Source organism: Myotis daubentonii, chromosome 5 (assembly GCF_963259705.1).
Source record: "Myotis daubentonii chromosome 5, mMyoDau2.1, whole genome shotgun sequence".
Classification (NCBI taxonomy): domain Eukaryota; kingdom Metazoa; phylum Chordata; class Mammalia; order Chiroptera; family Vespertilionidae; genus Myotis; species Myotis daubentonii.
Window position 1 is genome coordinate 83,484,725 of NC_081844.1, and position 21,216 is coordinate 83,505,940.

Below are 21,216 nucleotides of genomic sequence, written 5' to 3' on the forward strand. Positions count from 1 at the left end.
TGAGTCCTTGGTTAGATGAGAGATGAGTCCTGTGGTTACCCAACATTGACCTATACCTGTGACAAATAGACCTTTTTCATTTAAAATCCCTGTGGTTTGAAGATTGTCACTCCAGCCTACTTAGCCTATCCTGACTGATACAAACTACTAAATATATATATTTAGTTAGTTTGTTTAGGCTCCCATAAATGATGCTTAACTCCTTTTAAGCAAGACCATACTCTTTCTCTCAATGACATAAAAATTGTAGGGTAAAAAAAAAAGTAGTTGGTCACATTGTTTTACTTGGCCTGTAGTCCCTATTATGTATGCTGAAAATGAGTGTTGTATTCATATTGATTGAAACTGTTTTCCTGAAGATGGGATGTTCAATTGCCTAAACTGTTATGAGCTTTGGAGTGGTATTTCTTGTCCTTTGAGAAGGATAAAAAATGTAAAGAGATATGTCTTGGCCTTTGCATATTCCCAGGCCATATGCTGCAATAATGAAATAGGAGTCTACAACTTCCTTTGGCCAGAAATTGCGGCCAATTTATAAAATTACTTTCACCCATAAAGTCACATCAGAGAGTCATCCAAAGTTACAAAATATATTTCATTACAGCTCAAACAAAGGAACAGATATCTCCCTCAATATATTAGGAAGAGTTACATTTAAAAGTGTGTGACAACAGGGCCTGAACAAAATAATTCAAACATGCAAATACACACAGGAAAAAGGCACATAACCTTTGGAATACCTTTTTAGGAAAGATATTCCTTACTCCTTTTCTCCTTACTTTACTTGTAAGGAGAAAAAATATATTAAATGGCTAGTGTCAGGAGAATTTTAGATGTTCAAAGAGAATTTTTAAAGAATCCCATATAAAACATAACCTACATAGATGTTGTGAAGATGCAGAGGGAATACAAAGGCAGTGCAATTTCCATCTACAAGTATAGATAATAAAAGGTTTCAGACATCATTTTTTCACTATAAAAGTATTTTTTTAAAGGATGGGCAAGAATTCGTTATAAGAGAAAGGGTGAAAATTCTAATGAAAGGAAGAAAAAGTATAAAGGAAAACAAAGGAAAAGATGTCTTAGGAAAACAGGCCTGTTTTGACTGAGTGTAAGATGAGTATGGTTCAGCACTGAAAACTGTAGAACAAATTGTTGGGTTGATATCTATTTGGTAGTGCATTTATTTGTTTTTGTTACCCAAGACCAGTTCAAGAATTACAGGTAAGTTCTAAAATGGAGTGTGTAAATATTCTCACTGCGTCTCCAAGATTAAACCTAGTGATCAAGTCAAACTCATTACATTTATTAATGGTATAATTGGCTGGAGCTGAAAATTGACATTATGGAGTATTGCATACATGTTCATATAATAAAGAAGCATTGGTTTCGTAAAAATAAATATGGCTGCCCTAGCTGGTTTGGCTCAGTGGATAGAGCATCAGCCTGTGGAGTGATGGGCCCCAGGTTCAATTCTGGTCAAGGGCACATGCCTGGGTTGCAGGCTTGAGCCCCAGTAAGGGGTGTGCGGAGGCAGCCAATCGATGATTCTCTCTCATCATTGATGTTTCTCTCTCTCCCTCTCCTTTCCTCTCTGAAATCAATAAAAAATGTACTTAAAAAGAAATAAATCAAATAAATAAATATGGCTCACACAAGAATCAGCTTTATAAATGCATGTATGTGTGCCCAAATTCTAAATTGGTCTCTTTAACAAAGTATCAAGCTCTGCTGTACATAACAGGAAGATTATGCTTTAAAAAGATAAGCAATACATTAAAATAAACCTAGGAACTTAACCCACTCTTTTTGCAAAGACTATATCTTTGAAAAGTATTACGTACGGAATTTATGAAGTATATGTGGAGAGAGTTAAAATACTAAATAAGGGAAGTTATGGATTACAAAAATGTAAGGGTCACAATACACTAAAATGAGGATTAAAAGCCAGTAACTTATTTTGTTACATCCATACTAGTCAAACCAATCTTATAAATACAATGAAATTACTGAAGATATTTTTGTCCCAAAACTGAAAAACAAGGCTGTATGCCTTATGAAATATTTAAATGAAAACAGATGTAAAATGGTGGCAACGTTTATGAGATGAACAAAACGGAAAATGTCACATTTAAAGGGAAAACTTTATTTGTTCTTTCAAACAAATAAAAGGCAAAGTGCATAGATTCAAGAGCTTACACTTTGAGGATAGCTACGCAATATGTAGTTTCCCTAAACGACCTCCGGGTGCCGCTGTTGACCAAAGGGAAGAAGGGTTCTCAGTTCGCCAGAGCTTCCGGAAGAGTGCTTTCTAGCTTTGTCCTGCGCACGGCGGAAACGGACCCGCTCCTGTGCACCTAGATTAGAAGCACGTAACAAGTCCTACCCTCAAGTCTCGAATGTCCAGGGGGCTGTCGTTGGTTTTTTAAACATCCCAGAGACATCTGGAGAAGAAGCTTCCCCACTGAGTTCAAGAAATGCAAAGGAGCTTCAGGCAAGCAGAAACGATGAAAAGTCAGGTACGGTTTCTCTTCTTGCTGTCTTTGTTGTGCGGGGCCATCTCCCAGCAGATCCAGTACGTAATTCCAGAGGAGCTGGCCAAGGGATCAAGGGTGGGGAACCTCGCCAAGGATCTGAGGCTCAGTGTCCAGGACTTGCCAGCTCGAAAACCGCGGGTTAGTGCAGAGGAATTTTTCAACGTGAGTGCGGAGAATGGGGATTTGTTAGTGAGTGGTAGGATAGATAGAGAGAAGATTTGCGGGAGGAAATCTGAATGTGCACTGGAATTTGAAATGGTCGCTGAAAACCCAATGAATGTGTTCCATGTGATTGTTGCAATCCAAGATATTAATGACAATGCACCGCGTTTCCTTGCAAAAGGCATTGACTTAGAAATCTGTGAGTCAGCCATACCAGGGGTAAAATTCCCACTAGACTCTGCACAAGATGCAGATGTAGGAAGTAACTCACTGAAGGTTTACACCATCACTCCCAATGACCACTTCTCTCTGGCAACGAAGGAAAGTCCTGATGGAAGTAAATACCCAGAATTACTGCTGGAAAAGCCTCTGGACAGAGAACAGCAGAGCTCCCACCGCTTAGTCCTGACTGCCATGGATGGCGGGGACCCTCCTCTAAGTGGCACCACCCAGATCCAGATCCTGGTCACTGATGCCAACGATAATGCTCCAGCGTTCAGCCAGGACACGTACAGAGTTAGACTCCAAGAGAATGTGCCCCGGGGAACTTCCGTGCTGCACGTGAAGGCAACTGACCAGGATGAGGGTGCTAATGCACAGATCACCTATGCCTTCCTCAATGCCCCAACAAGCACCAACCTTCTCTTCAATCTCAACCCAAATACTGGTGACATCACAACCAATGGAACAGTGGATTTCGAAGAGACAACTGTGTATATGTTGGCTGTAGAAGCCAAGGATGGAGGCGTACACACAGCTCACTGCAGTGTTCATATTGAAATTGTCGATGAGAATGACAATGCCCCAGAGGTGACATTCATGTCCTTTTCTAACAAGATTCCTGAGGACTCAGACCTTGGAACCGTGATAGCCCTCATTAAAGTGCAAGACCAGGATTCTGGGCAAAATGGTCTGGTGGCATGCTATATTCAGAAAGAAGTTCCCTTCCGATTAGAATCCACCTCCAAGAATTATTACAAGCTGGTGATTGACAGTGCTCTAGACCGGGAGCAGATAGCAGAGTACAATGTCACCGTCACAGCCACCGACAAAGGCAAGCCATCCCTATCCTCCAGTACAAGCATCACCCTACACATTGGTGACATTAACGACAACACTCCAGTTTTCCACCAGGCTTCCTACGTGGTTCACGTGGCTGAGAACAATCCGCCCGGGGCCTCTATCGCGCAGGTCAGCGCCTCCGACCCCGACCTGGGACCCAACGGCCAGGTGTCCTACTCCATCGTGGCCAGCGACCTGGAGCCACGGGCGCTGTCGTCCTACGTGTCCGTGAGCGCGCACAGCGGGGTGGTGTTCGCGCAGCGCGCCTTCGACCACGAGCAGCTGCGCGCCTTTGAGCTGACGCTGCAGGCCCGCGACCAGGGCTCGCCCGCGCTCAGCGCCAACGTGAGCCTGCGCGTGCTGGTGGGCGACCGCAACGACAACGCGCCCAGGGTGCTGTACCCGGCGCTGGGGCCCGACGGCTCTGCGCTCTTCGACACGGTGCCGCGCGCCGCGCAGCCGGGCTACCTGGTCACCAAGGTGGTGGCGGTGGACGCGGACTCGGGACACAATGCCTGGCTGTCCTACCACGTGCTGCAGGCCAGCGAGCCCGGACTCTTCAGCCTGGGGCTGCGCACGGGCGAGGTGCGTACAGCGAGGACTTTGGGCGACAGGGACGCGGCCCGCCAGCGCCTGCTGGTCGCCGTGCGTGATGGGGGACAGCCGCCACTCTCTGCCACCGCCACGCTGCTCCTGGTATTTGCGGATAGCGTACAAGAGGTACTGCCAGACCTTACCGACCTCCCTTCGCCCTCTGACCCCCAGGCTGAGCTACAATTTTACCTGGTGGTGGCCTTGGCCTTGATCTCCGTGCTTTTCCTCCTCGCGGTGATTCTGGTGGTTGCCCTGCGCTTGCGACGCTCCTCTAGCCCCACCACCTGGGGCTGCTTTCAGCCTGGTGTTTGCTCCAAGTCTGGCCCCGTGGTTCCCACCAACTACAGTGAGGGGACTTTGCCCTATTCTTACAATCTGTGCGTTGCCTCGAATCCAGCAATGACCAAATTAAATTTTTCTAACCTGACCCCGGAAATGGCGCCCCCTCGGGATCTCCTGTGCGAGGATCCTTCTGTGGATGTATGTGCCAATGATGAAGACCCCCAAATCGCGTATGACTCTTCTTTTCCCTCACACGTGAGTTTCTATAAACCTACTTAAATTTTATATGTTGTATTTTATTCTCAGTGTGCATAATTAGTTTTGGCCTTTGTCCATTGTTCTAGTAGTGGTAGTGGGAGCGGAGGTGTATTGGATGGATGGAAATGGGTCTCTCGATTGTTCGTGCTCTTGGCAATTACCTAACTACTACTTTGCAATCGCCACCATTGGCATTTCTGTATGGTCAGCAAATCTTCTTAAAGAGAGCTGTTCTTGGTTGTCACTGCTTTTAGTAATAGCACTACCCGTTCTTCGTTGATGTGTGATACTGTTATTTTCAAGCACTTTATAAATGTACTGGCAGTTCTTTCTCCTTAAGTTAAACTTTATGTTCCTCTCATCAAATACATCCTAGTTATTATATTTTTTGCTGCAATGTGTATTTTTGTTTTAAAATGTTTTTATTTATTTTAGAGAGAGAAGAAGGGAGAGCGGGAGAGAGAAACATCTATTGGTTGCCTCCCATAGGCACCCTGATTCCCATGGGGGATTGAACCTGAAACCTGGGCATGTTCCCTGACCTGGAACCGAACCAGAGATCTTTTGGTGCAGGGAAGGACACTCAATCAACTAAGCCACACAAGTCAGGGCTGTAATGTGTATTTTAAATATAGTTTTCCAATCATTACGTTTCTTATCACTTATCACATGTAGCAAAGACTGCCAGATCTTATATGTGAATCACTGCCTTTGGGTCAACTTTATCCCATTTCATAATCTCATTCAGGAATAATTTTAACCCTTCTTTAATAATTTATCTTATTCTACTTTGTCATGGTCATAATAAATACAATAGACATTTTTATAAGGCCTTTCCCACAGTTTGTCTTTTTAGTATAGGTTTCTGAGAAAAGAATCAATTTTTTCAAAACATCTTATTTTCCTCTCAATCCCCAGAAATTTGTGGGTCCTTTGAGAATTGTGAAAAATACCTTTAACCTACTCTACAAATTCTGAAGATTTAAAAACTCTGAGTAGTTAATGGGCTTTTGTGCCTGGTTAAAATTTATGAGTAATTTCTAGATGTTACTTATTATGTGAGGAATAATCTAAAGAACTGGGGACTTGCTGCTTTATCTCAAGTTTTCTCAGATTAGTAAATTACTCCAAGTTTCCTTAAATAAGAAAACTATGAAAGATACAATGACTATATATATATATACTAAAATGTTTCCTTTTACTGGTTATTTCTAAAATAAAAGCTAAAGTAAACTTAGAAACAATGGAAAGCAGTACCTTCTGGATGTGTCCTGATGTGAAAAGGATCACTGAAACATTGCCTGCTCTTTCTAGTGCTTTATTCTAACTTTTCTGCCTTCTTATCTTTGGTTTTTACGTTTAAGATCAGAGTTATTTACCCATTGTTTTCGGTTTTGCAGTTGCATTAGTGACTCATTTATTAAACACTGACAAACTACTTGTTGCATACTCTATGAAAGGTGGTGCTCTAAAGTGTGAGGATGCACTCTTAAAATGATAGTCACAGACATAGCCCTTGGCCTAGAAACTTAATGAGCAAATTCTCTTCCCAAACCTATCCCTATATTTGCTAATCACATTGATGCAGACATAAGACTAGCTCTTGAAAAGTAGATATTTTCTTACAAGGGAACTAAAACATTTCCATTCTAGAAAATCCATTCACGTGAGGAAGCTTGTTTCTGAATAGGTTGGGACTAGAGCCCAGATTTGCAACACTCCAGACACTGGCTTTTCACCTGTTGTTCCATTCTGCAAGTCCATCCATGTTCCCAGGATAGGTAAATGTGTCTCTTACACAATACACTGTCCTGAAAATGGACTATGAGAATAAATAATGCAAAAACTTAAAAGAGGTAGAAAAATTCTTAGCAAAAAACAAAATCATATTTTCTCTGGACCATTGATTACTTTATAGGACTTATTGTGCAGAAATATTTTGATTGTTTATTTTCATTGCAAATAAAACAACAGGAGTTTGACTTCTATTCTTTGGGGGGAGATAGGATACGGAAAACAAATGGTGTACAGAGGGGATGCTTTACCAAGAATAGGTTGCAATAACAGACTAGGACTCTGGGTGTCGCTGTTCACCGATGGGGAAAAGACAACCAGTAATTTAATCCGAACCACAGAATTTCTGCATCACAAAGCACTGACCCTGGAGCTTTACAAAAGCTTCTAACTGGACTCCCAGAACTCCAACAGCCAACGGTGAAAATACACTATCTTGGACCGCGCAGATCCTGGGACTCCTTAGGCCTCCACCGAGGGAAAACCCAAGCGCAAGCCTCTCCGCGGCGGCGCTGTCATGGCGGCTCCTCTTTATCGTCCAGTCTGCAGCCGTTTAGTTGGGATTTGCCTTCTCCTAGGGGCCCTATGGGAAATTCGGGCTGAACAGATCCGCTACTCGGTGCCTGAGGAGCTGGAGAAAGGCTCCTTCGTGGGCAACATCGCCAAGGACCTGGGCCTGGAGCCCCCGGAGCTGGCGGAGCGCGGAGTCCGCATCGTCTCCAGAGGTAGGACGCAGCTCTTTGCCCTGAACGCGCGGAGCGGCAGCTTGGTCACGGCGGGCAGGATAGACCGGGAGGAGCTCTGCGATAGATCTCCAACGTGTGTAGTAAGCCTGGAGATTCTCCTAGAGGACAAAGTAAAGATTTTTGGAGTAGAAGTGGAAATAATCGATGTTAATGATAATGCGCCCAACTTTGGGACTGAGCAAAGGGAAATAAAAGTCGCTGAATATGAAAGTCCTGGGACAAGATTCCCTCTTCCTGAAGCTTTTGATCCGGATGTAGGGGTAAACTCTCTGCAGGGATACCAGCTCAGCTCAAATGCTTACTTCTCCCTGGACGTGCAAAACGGAGCTGATGGGATAAAGTACCCTGAGCTGGTGCTGGAGCGCGCCCTGGACCGCGAGGAAGAGGCAGTTCACCATCTGGTCCTCACCGCCTTCGACGGAGGCGACCTGGCTCGCTCTGGCACTACCAGAATTCACGTAACACTTGTGGATACGAACGACAATGCCCCTCTCTTCTCTCAGCCCGAGTACCATGTGAGTGTTCGGGAGAATGTGCCCGTGGGCTCCCGAATTCTCACCGTAAAAGCCACTGACCCAGATGAAGGAGCTAATGGAGAAGTGACATATTCTTTCCGGAAAGTAAGAGATAAAATATCCCAGCTATTCCAGTTGAACTCTGTGACTGGGGACATAACAATATTGGAGGACCTGGATTATGAGGACTCTGGATTCTATGATATAGATGTAGAGGCTCACGATGGTCCTGGTCTCCGAGCCAGAAGTAAGGTACTGGTGACAGTGCTGGATGTAAACGACAATGCTCCAGAAGTGACGGTTACATCTCTCACCAGCTCTATCCAAGAAACCTCTTCCCCAGGCACAGTAATTGCACTTTTCAATGTGCATGATAGTGATTCAGGAGAGAATGGCCTAGTCACGTGTTCTATTCCAAATACTCTGCCATTCACACTTGAAAAGACCTACGGAAATTATTATCGATTGTTGACACACAGAGCTCTGGATAGGGAAGAAGTCTCAGAATATAACATCACAGTAATGGCCACTGACCACGGAACTCCACCACTGTCTACAGAAACTCACATCTCACTGAAGGTAGCAGACATCAATGACAACCCGCCTGCCTTCCCTCATGCTTCTTACTCTGCCTACCTTCCCGAAAACAACCCCAGAGGAGCCTCTTTTTTATCCATAACCGCCCAGGACCCTGACAGCATTGAGAACGCCAGAGTCACTTACTCCCTGGCTGAGGGCACACTCCAGGGGGAGCCTCTCTCTTCCTATGTCTCTATCAACTCTGACACAGGAGTCCTGTATGCTCTGCGCTCATTTGACTATGAGCAGGTTAGAGACCTGCAACTACTGGTGACAGCTAGTGACAGTGGGGACCCTCCTCTCAGCAGCAACGTGTCTCTAAGCCTATTTGTTCTGGATCAGAATGACAATGCACCTGAAATACTGTACCCCTCTCTCCCCACCGATGGTTCCACTGGTGTAGAGCTGGCACCCCGATCTGCAGAACCTGGATACCTGGTGACCAAGGTGGTGGCAGTGGACAGAGACTCAGGCCAGAACGCCTGGCTGTCCTACCGCCTGCTCAAGGCCAGTGAGCCTGGGCTCTTCGTGGTGGGGCTGCACACGGGCGAAGTACGCACTGCGCGGGCCCTGCTGGACAGAGATGCCCTCAAGCAGAGCCTGGTGGTGGCAGTTCAGGACCATGGCCAGCCCCCTCTCTCAGCCACTGTCACACTCACTGTGGCTGTGGCTAACAGCATCCCAGATGTGTTGGCTGACTTGGGCAGTCTTGAGATCCCTTCAACTCCAGAGGCCTCAGACCTCACTCTGTACCTCGTGGTGGCAGTGGCTGCGGTCTCCTGTGTCTTCCTTGCCTTTGTTATCATCCTGCTGGCACTCAGGCTGAGGCGCTGGCACTCATCACGTCAGCTCCAGGCTTCAGGAGGTGGGTTGGCAGGTGTGCCCACCTCACATTTTGTGGGTGTGGATGGGGTCCAGGCTTTCCTGCAGACCTATTCCCATGAGGTCTGCCTCACTGCTGACTCGGGGAAGAGTCACCTGATCTTCCCCCAACCCAACTATGCTGACACACTCATCAGCCAGGAGAGCTGTGAGAAAAGTGAGCCACTTTTGATAACTCAGGATTTACTTAAAATAAAAGAAGACCCCAATCTTCATCAGGTAAGTCAATCTTGCCACCCATAGGCAGACAGCTGTGTCTTTAATTTTATAAGCTCTGGTTGTATAAGATGTGTTCCAAATCACATAAGATACTTCTTTTTAGTATTCTATTCCTTTAAAGGGGAGGGCAAATGATAATCAATAATGATTAATAATGGTTACTGCACCTAAAAGGTATTTTTTAACTTATTCTTTGTAGTCTTCATCCAGTAATAGTTTCAGCAAAAATTTCTTAATTTTATACCTCTAACTGCTGTACCTCAGATCTTTAAAGCCATTTTCCTTTAAGTCTTATTGAAAGTATCAAAGTGCGAAATAAAAGGCAATTGTGAAAATTCATATTTAAACACTCTCTCTTATGAACATATTGTTGAATCTGGACTGAGTAAATTTTTCTCTTTTTAAACCCCAGCATATTTTTCTTGAAATTTACTTTTTTTAGTTGAAAGGGTATTTTCCATTATAATTGAACGATGGCAGTTTATAAATACTGGGGAAAATATTTAAAATTTAGCTATACCTTTAACAGTGATAGCTTCTCAATTGGATTGGTATATTGTATATATTTTGTGGTTGCAGTTTCTGAGATGCACTAACAGTGACTATGTGTGATTCCTTCTATGCACTTCTGTGATTTCCAAAAATATTGCCCATTTTATTTCAATCATTTCATTTTAATAATATCTAAATTACCTTTTATGGCATCACTATGAGACCCTTCTCTATTTCTAAGGAAACATAACTTCAAAAAATATTTCCTTTTTTCATCATGGGATCCCCTTATAAAGGTCGGGTAACTCAATTTCAGAACTGATCTGATAAGTAGGCCTCATCCCTGTTCTTCAAATTGCCCTCAGGTAGCTCCATCACTTTGTGGCTCTGCAATGATCTGATATAAGGGGAAATATTTTGTATGCAAGGGCTATGCAACTTCTGTTCCTTATGACTTCATTCAGTTCTCTTAGTTTGGGATTCATGAATGTCTAGGACTACACAAATTAGTGGTGTTTGGATACCTGGAAATTGTATCAATAGATTGTGAACTATGCCTCAATTCAATTTAAGAAGGAGAGTTTCAGTTTCTAGATTTTTTTGTCTCCGTGGGAAGTTGTGGTGCAATACAATATAATAAATAAGAATGTGATATGATACAACCAACTGGCATGGGGAGGAAAAAGCAAGTAACAAGTGGATATTGAGCAATAAATCATATCTGAAGAGAGATTATTTATAATACTAGAGCTTTAAAATATAACTTGGAAATATTAATTGTCTCTGTGTCAAACATATTTGGATGGTGATATTAGAATATATTCCAGAATCAGAATGGTACATATTTTAAATGATTAGGAGAGCAGCAGTAGATAATTTATAACATAATAACATACGGAAAATATATTTTTGTTTGATTGGGTACTGATTTTCTTTTAGAAAATACTATTTCTGGTTAAATAAATTATTGTACAACCATATAGTGGGCTACTCCATAAGTATAAGAAATAAATGGAAAACTTCTTTATGTACTGATATGAAATGATCTCCAAGATATAATGAGTAAACAAAGCAAGCTGCAAAACATGGCATATTGTATACTTTCATATATATATATGAAATCAGGGGGGACGTTTATAAAATTCTGCTTCACTATACAAAACATTTCTCTGGAATAGTACACAAAAAAGGAACACTTATTTCTTCCGGGACAAATGTGTTGTTAAAAGCAAAGAGGGAGAGTCTATAGAATATGCTGAATATACCTTTGGAACTATATGAATGTATACCTACTTAAACAAATAAATACTCTATAAATCCGCAAGAGCAAAAAAGTTCTTTGCAAAACATTTAGTACAAGCCCTTGGAGCAGTTTCACGGAAAAACCCCTGGGCGTCGCTGTAGGTTAAAAGAAGAGCAGGAAGATGTCTGAGACGCATTCGGGAGCCTCTCGGAAGGTAACTTCCTGCTCAAACCAACCGCACGGAGGAGGCCAGTACAGCTTCGGTCACACAAACAAACCAGGGGAATTGCCCCTACCCCGGATTTTTGCCATCCACGGAGGGTTTATTCCTCCCCGCGGCCTAGGGCCAAGGAGCAGAGCAGCAGCGGAGGGAGACAGAGGATGAGGCTGAGCGCGGAGAGGAGCAGCGCCGGGCGGTGGCGGCAGGTATTGTTGCCCTTTCTGCTTTCTTTGTTCCGCGGGGCTCTCCCGGACCAAATCCGCTATTCAATCCCCGAGGAGCTGGCTAAGAACTCGGTGGTAGGAAATCTCGCCAAGGATCTGGGGCTCAGAGTCCGGGATCTGCCGGCCCGGAAGCTGCGGGTTAGCGCGGAGAAGGGCTATTTCACTGTAGATCCTGGCAGCGGGGACTTACTTGTGAGCGACAGAATAGACCGAGAGCAGATTTGCGGCAAGAAGCCTCTGTGTATTCTGGATTTTGATGCGGTCGCTGAAAAACCGCTACATATTTTCTATGTCGCAGTAGTAGTGCAGGATATAAATGACAATATGCCCTCATTCAAACAGAGTAAGACTGATTTAAAAATAGTAGAGTCCACTAAGCCAGGTAAAACATTTCCACTAGACCCGGCCCTGGATTCGGATGTTGGTTCTAATTCACTGCAAAGGTACCACCTCAATGACAATGAGTTCTTTGATCTCACGGAGAAACAGACTCCAGATGGACGTAAATATCCTGAGTTGATCCTGAAACATTCTCTGGACAGAGAAGAGGAGATTTTCCATCAACTGGTCCTCACAGCTGTGGACGGTGGAGACCCACCCCAAAGTGGCACCACCCAGATCCAAATCCAAGTCACGGATGCCAATGATAACCCCCCGGTGTTCAGCCAGGACGTGTACAGGGTCAGCCTGAGGGAGGGCGTGCCCCCCGGCTTCCCTGTGCTTCAAGTGACGGCCACGGACCAGGACGAGGGCATTAACGCGGAGGTCACCTACTCCTTTCATAATGTGGACGAACAAGTGGAACAATTTTTTAACTTAGATGAGACAACAGGAGAGATCACTACGAAGGATCATTTTGATTTTGAAATAGCTAATAGTTACACCCTCGGTATAGAAGCGAAAGATCCTGGGGATCTAGCAGCCCACTGCAGTATCCAAGTCGAAATCCTCGATGAGAATGATTGTGCCCCTGAAGTGATTGTGGCCTCCGTGTTCACTCCTCTTCCAGAGGATTCACCACCAGGAACGGTGATCGCCTTGATAAAAACAAGAGATAGAGACTCTGGCGAAAATGGAGAGGTTTACTGCGGCCTATTGGGAAAGACGGAGTTTACATTGAAATCGTACTCAAAGAACTACTACAAGCTGGTGACAGACAGGACCCTGGACAGAGAACAGACCCCGGAGTACAATGTCACTATCACAGCCACTGACAGGGGCAAGCCGCCCCTCTCCTCCAGCACCACCATCACCCTGCGCGTCACCGACGTCAACGACAACGCCCCGGTTTTCCAGCAGCCAGCCTACCTGGTCCACGTGCCAGAAAACAACCCGCCCGGGGCCTCCATCGCGCAGGTCAGCGCCTCCGACCCCGACCTGGGACCCAACGGCCAGGTGTCCTACTCCATCGTGGCCAGCGACCTGGAGCCACGGGCGCTGTCGTCCTACGTGTCCGTGAGCGCGCACAGCGGGGTGGTGTTCGCGCAGCGCGCCTTCGACCACGAGCAGCTGCGCGCCTTTGAGCTGACGCTGCAGGCGCGCGACCAGGGCTCGCCCGCGCTCAGCGCCAACGTGAGCCTGCGCGTGCTGGTGGGCGACCGCAACGACAACGCGCCCAGGGTGCTGTACCCGGCGCTGGGGCCCGACGGCTCTGCGCTCTTCGACACGGTGCCGCGCGCCGCGCAGCCGGGCTACCTGGTCACCAAGGTGGTGGCGGTGGACGCGGACTCGGGACACAATGCCTGGCTGTCCTACCACGTGCTGCAGGCCAGCGAGCCCGGGCTCTTCAGCCTGGGGCTGCGCACGGGCGAGGTGCGCACGGCCAGACCTTTGGGAGACAGGGACGCGGCCCGCCAGCGCCTCCTGGTGGCCGTGCGGGACGGGGGACAGCCACCCCTCTCAGCCACCGCCACGCTGCTCCTGGTCTTTGCTGACAGCCTACAAGAGGCGCTGCCGGACCTGAGCGAAAGTCCTAAGCCCTCTGACCCCCAGGCTGAGCTGCAGTTCTATCTGGTAGTGGCCTTGGCCTTGATCTCAGTGCTTTTCCTTCTCGCGGTGATTCTGGCGGTCGCCCTGCGCTTGCGAAGCTCCTCCAGTGCCGCCACTTGGGGCTGCTTTCAGCCTGGTCTCAACACTAAGTCTGGACCTGGGGTTCTCCCCAACTACAGTGAGGGGACTTTGCCCTATTCCTACAATCTGTGCGTTGCCTCACAGTCAGCTAAGACAGAGTTTAATTTTCTCAACATAACCCCGGAAATGGCTCCCCCTCAGGATCTCCTCTGCGAAGATGCCTCTTGGGTACCCAGTACAAATCATGGAGATACTCAGGGCTCATTTGCCTCAGATACTATTTTAAAGGTGAGTTTTAACTTATTTTCACTTTGGGTTCTAATGTTTATTGATAAATCACCATGTGGAATAGGAGTCTTCATTTCAGATTTAATTGTCGTGTGGGTTGAATTTAGGCAATTTTCTGCGCGAATTATCTTAATTTTATCTAACCAAATCTTGACGTGGTTTTCTATCTAATATGTGAGAGTTATTTGTTCAGAATTACAAGGCTTTACCAAATGAGATACTTCTCTTTCTTCCTCATCTTTACAACCCTTGCCTCTGAAGATTTAATACTATTGGCATCTTAAACTATTTATTTCATATTCGGGGCTTTTATTACTCAAATTTTAGTTTCACTTCCTCTTTAAATTATATTATTTCAGAGTAAAAGAGCTTCCCATCTTATTAGTTTGGGAAAACTTGGAACTAAAGAAAGGAAGAATTGTCCCCAGTGTCATGGCTTGTCAACAGCAGAACATGGGTAGGACTGACCTAAACACACCAGCAATCTCTGTGTCTTTACAAGCTAAGTGTCTGGGATTCCAGATCTATTTTAAACGGATGGTCAAAGTTTGAGGTCTGTAGTATCTGCTACTAATAGTGTGCTTAATAATGGAAGAAATATTTTTCTCTCATGTATAGTAATAAATTGCTCTTGTGAAAACTGTACATTGAGAAAATTTTGTAACCTATACTCACATTCTGTACTTAAAACTTTATTTTCTGAATTTTCTATTTATAGATATAGACTATATTAATTTTTCAATTCCCTATGAAGATACCATTTAGTAAAAATTGCTTCTCTCACATAATGGACTCCCCAACATGTCCATTTTTTTAAATCATGAGGTTTTGCTACTATATAAAGGTGATAACTTTAAATATCTTCCTCAACATAGAAAGTCCAGTGGGCTGCCTGCTCACTGTTAAGTTATAGACATATTTTCTGCATGGATGGTGAACTAAAGCCATTTGCTAAAGTCACTGTATAGATTCCCTCCCCCCAAGAGCCTGTCACTGTATGATGTCTGACTCCAATTTAGACATGGTAATAGGAAAATATGCATAATGCATAGCTAACCCAACTCAAACTCTCAGTCTCATATAGTGTAACTGCTTTATTTCTAGTGTGAAAAGCTGGAAACTTTCTCAAAGACCTCACATGTAACAAAATGAACTCTCGGTTCTTTCTGCATATGACAACTAATACAATTTGCATGAATCAGTAGACCTTTTTGCAAAGGTGCATTGAGAGCTAGACTTATTTCCTTGGCATTTTTGATGTACAAATGGGCACGTTTTCATAAATATATCTTAATACAATGATGAAATCTTAAAACCTACAAAAGTAAGAATTACAATGTTCTAATTTAGTGGACTCAATTTAGGTAAAAAGTAAATAAAGGACATAGGCTCAATGGCACATTAAATAAAACTTTTCTAAAGAGTAAAAGTACTCTAATTATTATATTGATCTCAGGGATTTATGGGTCTTGCTATTTCAAGATTAAACCTTAATTAAATATAAACAGTGTCACACAGTAATACGTAAAGGATGCGGCAAAATTATTAAAAATCAAATAAAACAGGATATGAAAACAGAATTGGTGTAGTAACTAGTTAGGACTCTGAGCGTCGCTGTTCACCAAAGTGGGAAAGAAGCTGCTGCTAGATGCGACCGGACTCTCAGCTTCTTCCGCACTAAACACACACAGGACGGACAAGCTCCTGGAAAAAGCCTTCTACCCGCGCCTCTCTCCCATTTCCGACAAGGAATTCGTACCCTTTGGCTTTTAAGAAGTAAGGAGACAGCAGGCAGGAACCAGAACTAAGAGAAAACTGGTCGGAAAGAAGGCAATGGCGGATGCTCTGAGGGGCTGGGGCTGCAGAGAGCTGCTCCTGCTCCTGCTGTTCTTGGGGATGCAGCGGGGAGCCAGGGCCGGGCAGATCCGCTACTCAGTGCAGGAGGAACTGGACAAAGGCTCCTTCGTGGGCAACATCGCCAAGGATCTCGGGCTGGAGCCTCAGGAGCTGGCGGAGCGAGGAGTCCGCATCGTCTCTAGAGGTAGGACTCAGCTTTTTGCTCTGAACCCAGGAAGTGGCAGCTTGGTCACCGCGGGCAGGATAGACAGGGAGGAGCTCTGCGCTCAGAGCGCGCGGTGTCTGGTGAGTTTTAACATCTTGGTTGAGAATAAAATGAAAATTTATGGCGTAGAAGTAGAAATAATCGACATTAATGATAACTTCCCACGTTTCCGCGACGAGGAAGTAAAAGTAAAAGTTAATGAAAATGCTGCTACAGGGACACGGTTAGTGCTTCCCTTTGCTCGAGATGCGGATGTGGGTGTGAACTCCCTCCAGAGTTACCAGCTCAGTTCCAATATGCACTTCTCTCTGGATGAGAAAAGTGGAAGTGATGGACAAAAACATCCCGAGCTGGTACTGGAACAGCCCTTGGACCGGGAGAAAGTGGCTGTTCACAACCTCCTCCTCACAGCCTTAGATGGCGGAGACCCCATACTCTCCAGCACTACGCACATCCGCGTGATGGTCCTCGACGCAAACGATAACGCGCCCCAGTTCACTCGATCTGAGTACAGAGTGAGTGTTCCAGAGAGCATACCTGTGGGCACTCGGCTGCTCACGCTAACCGCCACGGATCCAGATGAGGGAATAAATGGAAAATTGACCTACTCTTTTCGCAATGAAGAAGACAAAATTTCACAGACTTTCCAACTTGATTCCAACCTGGGTGAAATTTCAACAGTGCAGTCACTGGATTATGAAGAGTCCAGATTCTACCTCATGGAAGTGGTAGCTCAGGATGGAGGTGCTCTCCTTGCCAGCGCTAAGGTGGTAGTCACAGTGCAGGATGTGAATGACAATGTCCCGGAAATGATCCTCACCTCTCTCGCCAGTTCCGTCTCTGAAGATTGTCTTCCTGGAACTGTAATTGCACTGTTTAGTGTACATGATGGTGATTCTGGAGAGAATGGGGAGATTGCATGTTCTATCTCTGGGAACTTGCCCTTTAAATTGGAAAAATCAGTTGATAATTACTATCATTTATTGACAACTAGAACCCTGGACAGAGAAGAGATCTCAGATTATAACATCACAATAACTGTCATTGACCGTGGAAACCCACCCCTGTCTACAGAAAACCACATCTCCCTAAAAGTGGCAGACATCAATGACAATCCTCCCATCTTTCCTCACACGTCATACTCTACCTATATTCCAGAAAACAATCCCAGAGGCATCTCAATCTTCTCTATGACCGCCAATGACCCTGACAGTGGCAACAATGCTCAGGTCACTTATTCTCTAGCCAAGGACATGTTTCAGGGAACGCCTCTTTCCTCCTTTGTCTCCATAAACTCTGACACCGGTGTGCTGTATGCACTGAGCTCTTTTGACTATGAGCAGGTTAGAGACCTGCAACTGTGGGTGACAGCCAGCGACAGTGGAGACCCTCCACTCAGCAGTAATGTGTCACTGAGCCTGTTCGTGTTGGATCAGAATGACAACACTCCTGAAATCCTCTACCCCACACTTCCCACTGATGGTTCCACCGGTGTGGAGCTGGCACCACGTTCTGCAGAGCTTGGCTACCTGGTGACCAAGGTGGTGGCAGTGGACAGAGACTCAGGCCAGAACGCCTGGCTGTCCTACCGTCTGCTAAAGGCCAGCGAGCCAGGGCTCTTCATGGTGGGGCTGCACACGGGCGAGGTGCGCACTGCGCGGGCCCTGCTGGACAGAGACGCACTCAAGCAGAGCCTGGTGGTGGTGGTCCAGGACCATGGCCAGCCCCCTCTCTCAGCCACCGTCACACTCACCGTGGCTGTGGCTAATAGCATCCCAGATGTCCTGGCCGACCTGGGCAATCTGGAGCCCTCTGTTGACCCTGATGACTCCAGCCTCACTCTGTACTTGGTGGTGGCAGTGGCTGCTGTCTCCTGCGTCTTTCTAGCCTTTGTCATCATCCTGCTGGCACTCAGGCTGAGGCGCTGGCACACATCACGTCTGCTCCAGGCTTCAGGAGGAGGGCTGGCAGGTGTGCCTGCCTCGCACTTTGTGGGCATGGACGGGGTGCAGGCGTTCCTGCAGACCTATTCCCATGAGGTCTGCCTCACTGCTGACTCGGGGAAAAGTCACCTGATCTTCCCCCAGCCCAACTATGCTGACACACTCATCAGCCAGGAAAGCTGTGCGAAAAGCGAGCCTCTTCTGATATCAGAGAAGATAAATGCAAATGAAGAACTAGAAGTTGTTCAGGTGAGTTTTCTTTCTTAGTAGGGATGCTTAGAGCATTTTGTTCATTTGTTTCCTCAGTTATTTTTCTCCCACATTCAAATAGGTTAATTATATAAATAGTGAATCATTATTTGCTTTATTTAGAGATTAGCTTAGTGTAATTTGATAATTAATGTTTTCTCCATTTGTTATCAAATTATATTTTGGGTATAGTATCTTATTTTTTCAATATGTGGATATTTTAGAAAATCTAGCTGATATCCATACACTTAAATGAAAAGAGTACTTTATTATTTTTTAAACAAGTGCTTTAGAAGTGGTTAAACATAATCACTTCACACAAAGACTTTCTTATACTCAGAACTGTTATAATCTTGTTTGATTAGTTCTGTTAGATAATGTTTTCTTTTGAATATTTGCCTAAAACCAATTGTGAATATGTTTTAGAAAGGATATTGTGGTTTAGCATATCTGCTGTTTGCATAAGGAAATAATTTACATATTTTAATAAATCACTGGACAAATACAGAAAAAGTGTGCATGAGAAATGTCAGAAAAAAGATTAAATTTATATTGATGATAATGTTTGAGTTCTGAAATCTGGAAAGTTTGGGTTAAACCATAAAATTATTAGATGTGTGTATTAGTTGAGAGAAGAAATCAGTGAGGGGCCTTACAATTGTGCTTTATTCTGTGATGCAGTTTAAAATCTCCAAAGATTTAGATATCACTACATTCATCAAATTCAAATATACCACATACCTGGCACCTTCTAGTTACAGGTAACCCTTTCACTTTTCAGAATCAATATCTACCTGAATATTTGCGTACAATTCTGCTTTATTATAAGAGACTAAGATTAGTGTTTGGAAAGTCAATTCAACTTTTAAATTGTTTCAAATTTTAAAACTAATTTCTCAGGGCTATGTTTAATTTAAATTAAGATTTTTCTTAATAAAAGGCAGATCTCTGGGTCTCACATTTTATGAGTATATGTTGTGTCATGGAAGAACTACCCTATTCACTTTTGGCATCTGATTTACTAGAAATGATTTTCAGAAGCTTCTTTTCAAAAGATTTTTTTATCTTTCAAATTTTGTGCTTTCAACAGTTTGAACATCAGCTACAAAGTATTAATAAATGGCAGGAAATGGAAATAAAATATTAATGGGATAATAGGCTACATTACTCAACCATATCAAAGGTTTGTTGATACATTTGGGAACATAGGACCACTTGGTTTTTATTTTTAAATACTTTTTAAACATTTATTTGAAGAGGATCTAATTATGTCCATATATAGACAATTCTGACCTTCATGTAAAATGTACAGACTCACTGAATAGTGAGTGCATCTAAAGAGTAACAAGACAATCTGTATGATAGATACTGGTATCATTCACTTCTATATAAAAACTCACTTTTGCATTTTTTAAAGAAAAGGTTATAGAGTTGGGTATATGTCCTGAGTTAACTTTTTCATGCAATGGAGAAATACCTTGTAAACATCTATAGACTTTATAAACTTGGATAAACTTTACATTTGTGTTTGGAAAATCAATTCAACTTTAAAATGGTTTCAATGTTTAAAACTCATTCATCAGGGGCTGTGCTTATCTTAAATTAATAGATTTTTCTTAATAAAATTCTGGTCTATGGGTCTTAAATTTTATGAGAATATTTTAAGTATACTTTACATAATAAAATGCTTGATTCACACACTCTGCATGTGCACATACTCTATACCACATACTCTTAAAATGTTTAAATCTTTAGTTTCATGTGTGTTCTGAAAAAAATAACTTTCCTGTACTAATTGAAGTGTTCATATGTGGTGGAAAGGCACTTACTCAGTCATGTTTTGGAACAAGGTCTTGAGTAAGTAATGTTTTTATGTTTGTATAGAGATGCTAGTGAGTTTCTGTCTAGAATACTAAATACAATGAGCAGTTCAAGTTGCTCTAATAGTATTCCATTATAAGTTCAACATTGCTACACACCTGTCAAATTTTAGAATGACATTATGTAGGTTTAAAACAATTTCTTTATGAATATTTCTAGTTTGGAAATGGAATAGAAACTGTAATACATCCATCAGAAACATGAAAATTGGCATGCTTATTGACAAAGAAAGCGTCAATAATTATCAAAGTATGACCTGGGGCCCAAAGAAAAGTGAACAACGTAGATTACTCTCTTTGGGATATATAATCATTAGTCTCATGCTTCACCCCCATAATCTGAATAACTCACCACTGTTAAGATACTTGAGAAGAAACAATGCAATTAAAGATGACGGTAATGTATTGTGGAAAAATAAAATGAGTAGTATAATTTTTAAATCACAATCATTTAATTGACAGTAGACACTTGGAAACTAAGGAAAATAGAGTATCTTGCTTCTTACCATACTTCTATTTTGTAAAGACCACCAATCTCCTTGATATCTATCAATTACTTTGGGAAGAAGATGATAAAGATAAGCTAGAAGAAAGTGAAGCATAGGACAAAACTAAAAGCTATGAGATTTATTAATTTTATAAGTAACAAGAAAAGAAACTAGAGTGGAATAACCATACAAATTGTCATTTTAAGAATTTATGAATTACACCATCTGCCACCACCAGCACTATTTCATTTGTATTACTTCCTATATATTATTTTATTTTGCCCTCAGTTCTACTAAGGTAATCAGGGAATATGTTGTTATGACCATTTTATGGCAATGAAAACTAAAAGCACGACTATGTCAATACATATGTTCAGCAAGTTACGTCTGCTCTCTGACGAGTAAAACTCACTTAATTTGGATGAGT

The 21,216-nt window shown here is 43.5% G+C and overlaps 1 protein-coding gene across 7 annotated transcripts in view; it reads left to right on the top strand.

Moving 5' to 3' along the window:
- LOC132235769 (protocadherin gamma-C4) overlaps positions 1 to 21,216 on the top strand; it is a 158,477-nt gene that overhangs the window by 17,697 nt on the left and 119,564 nt on the right. The window contains exon 1 of one of the 7 annotated variants that reach the window (XM_059698677.1): positions 2,361 to 4,892. The exons of 3 other annotated variants lie outside the window; for them this stretch is intronic. In XM_059698677.1, coding sequence (XP_059554660.1) covers positions 2,478 to 4,892 — 2,415 coding nt within the window. In that variant the 5' untranslated portion in view covers positions 2,361 to 2,477. Of the gene's footprint in view, positions 1 to 2,360; positions 4,893 to 7,065; positions 9,631 to 11,560; positions 14,168 to 15,731; positions 18,422 to 21,216 lie in introns of those variants that run through there. 3 more of the 7 variants (XM_059698669.1, XM_059698673.1, XM_059698674.1) reach the window with 3 other exon arrangements.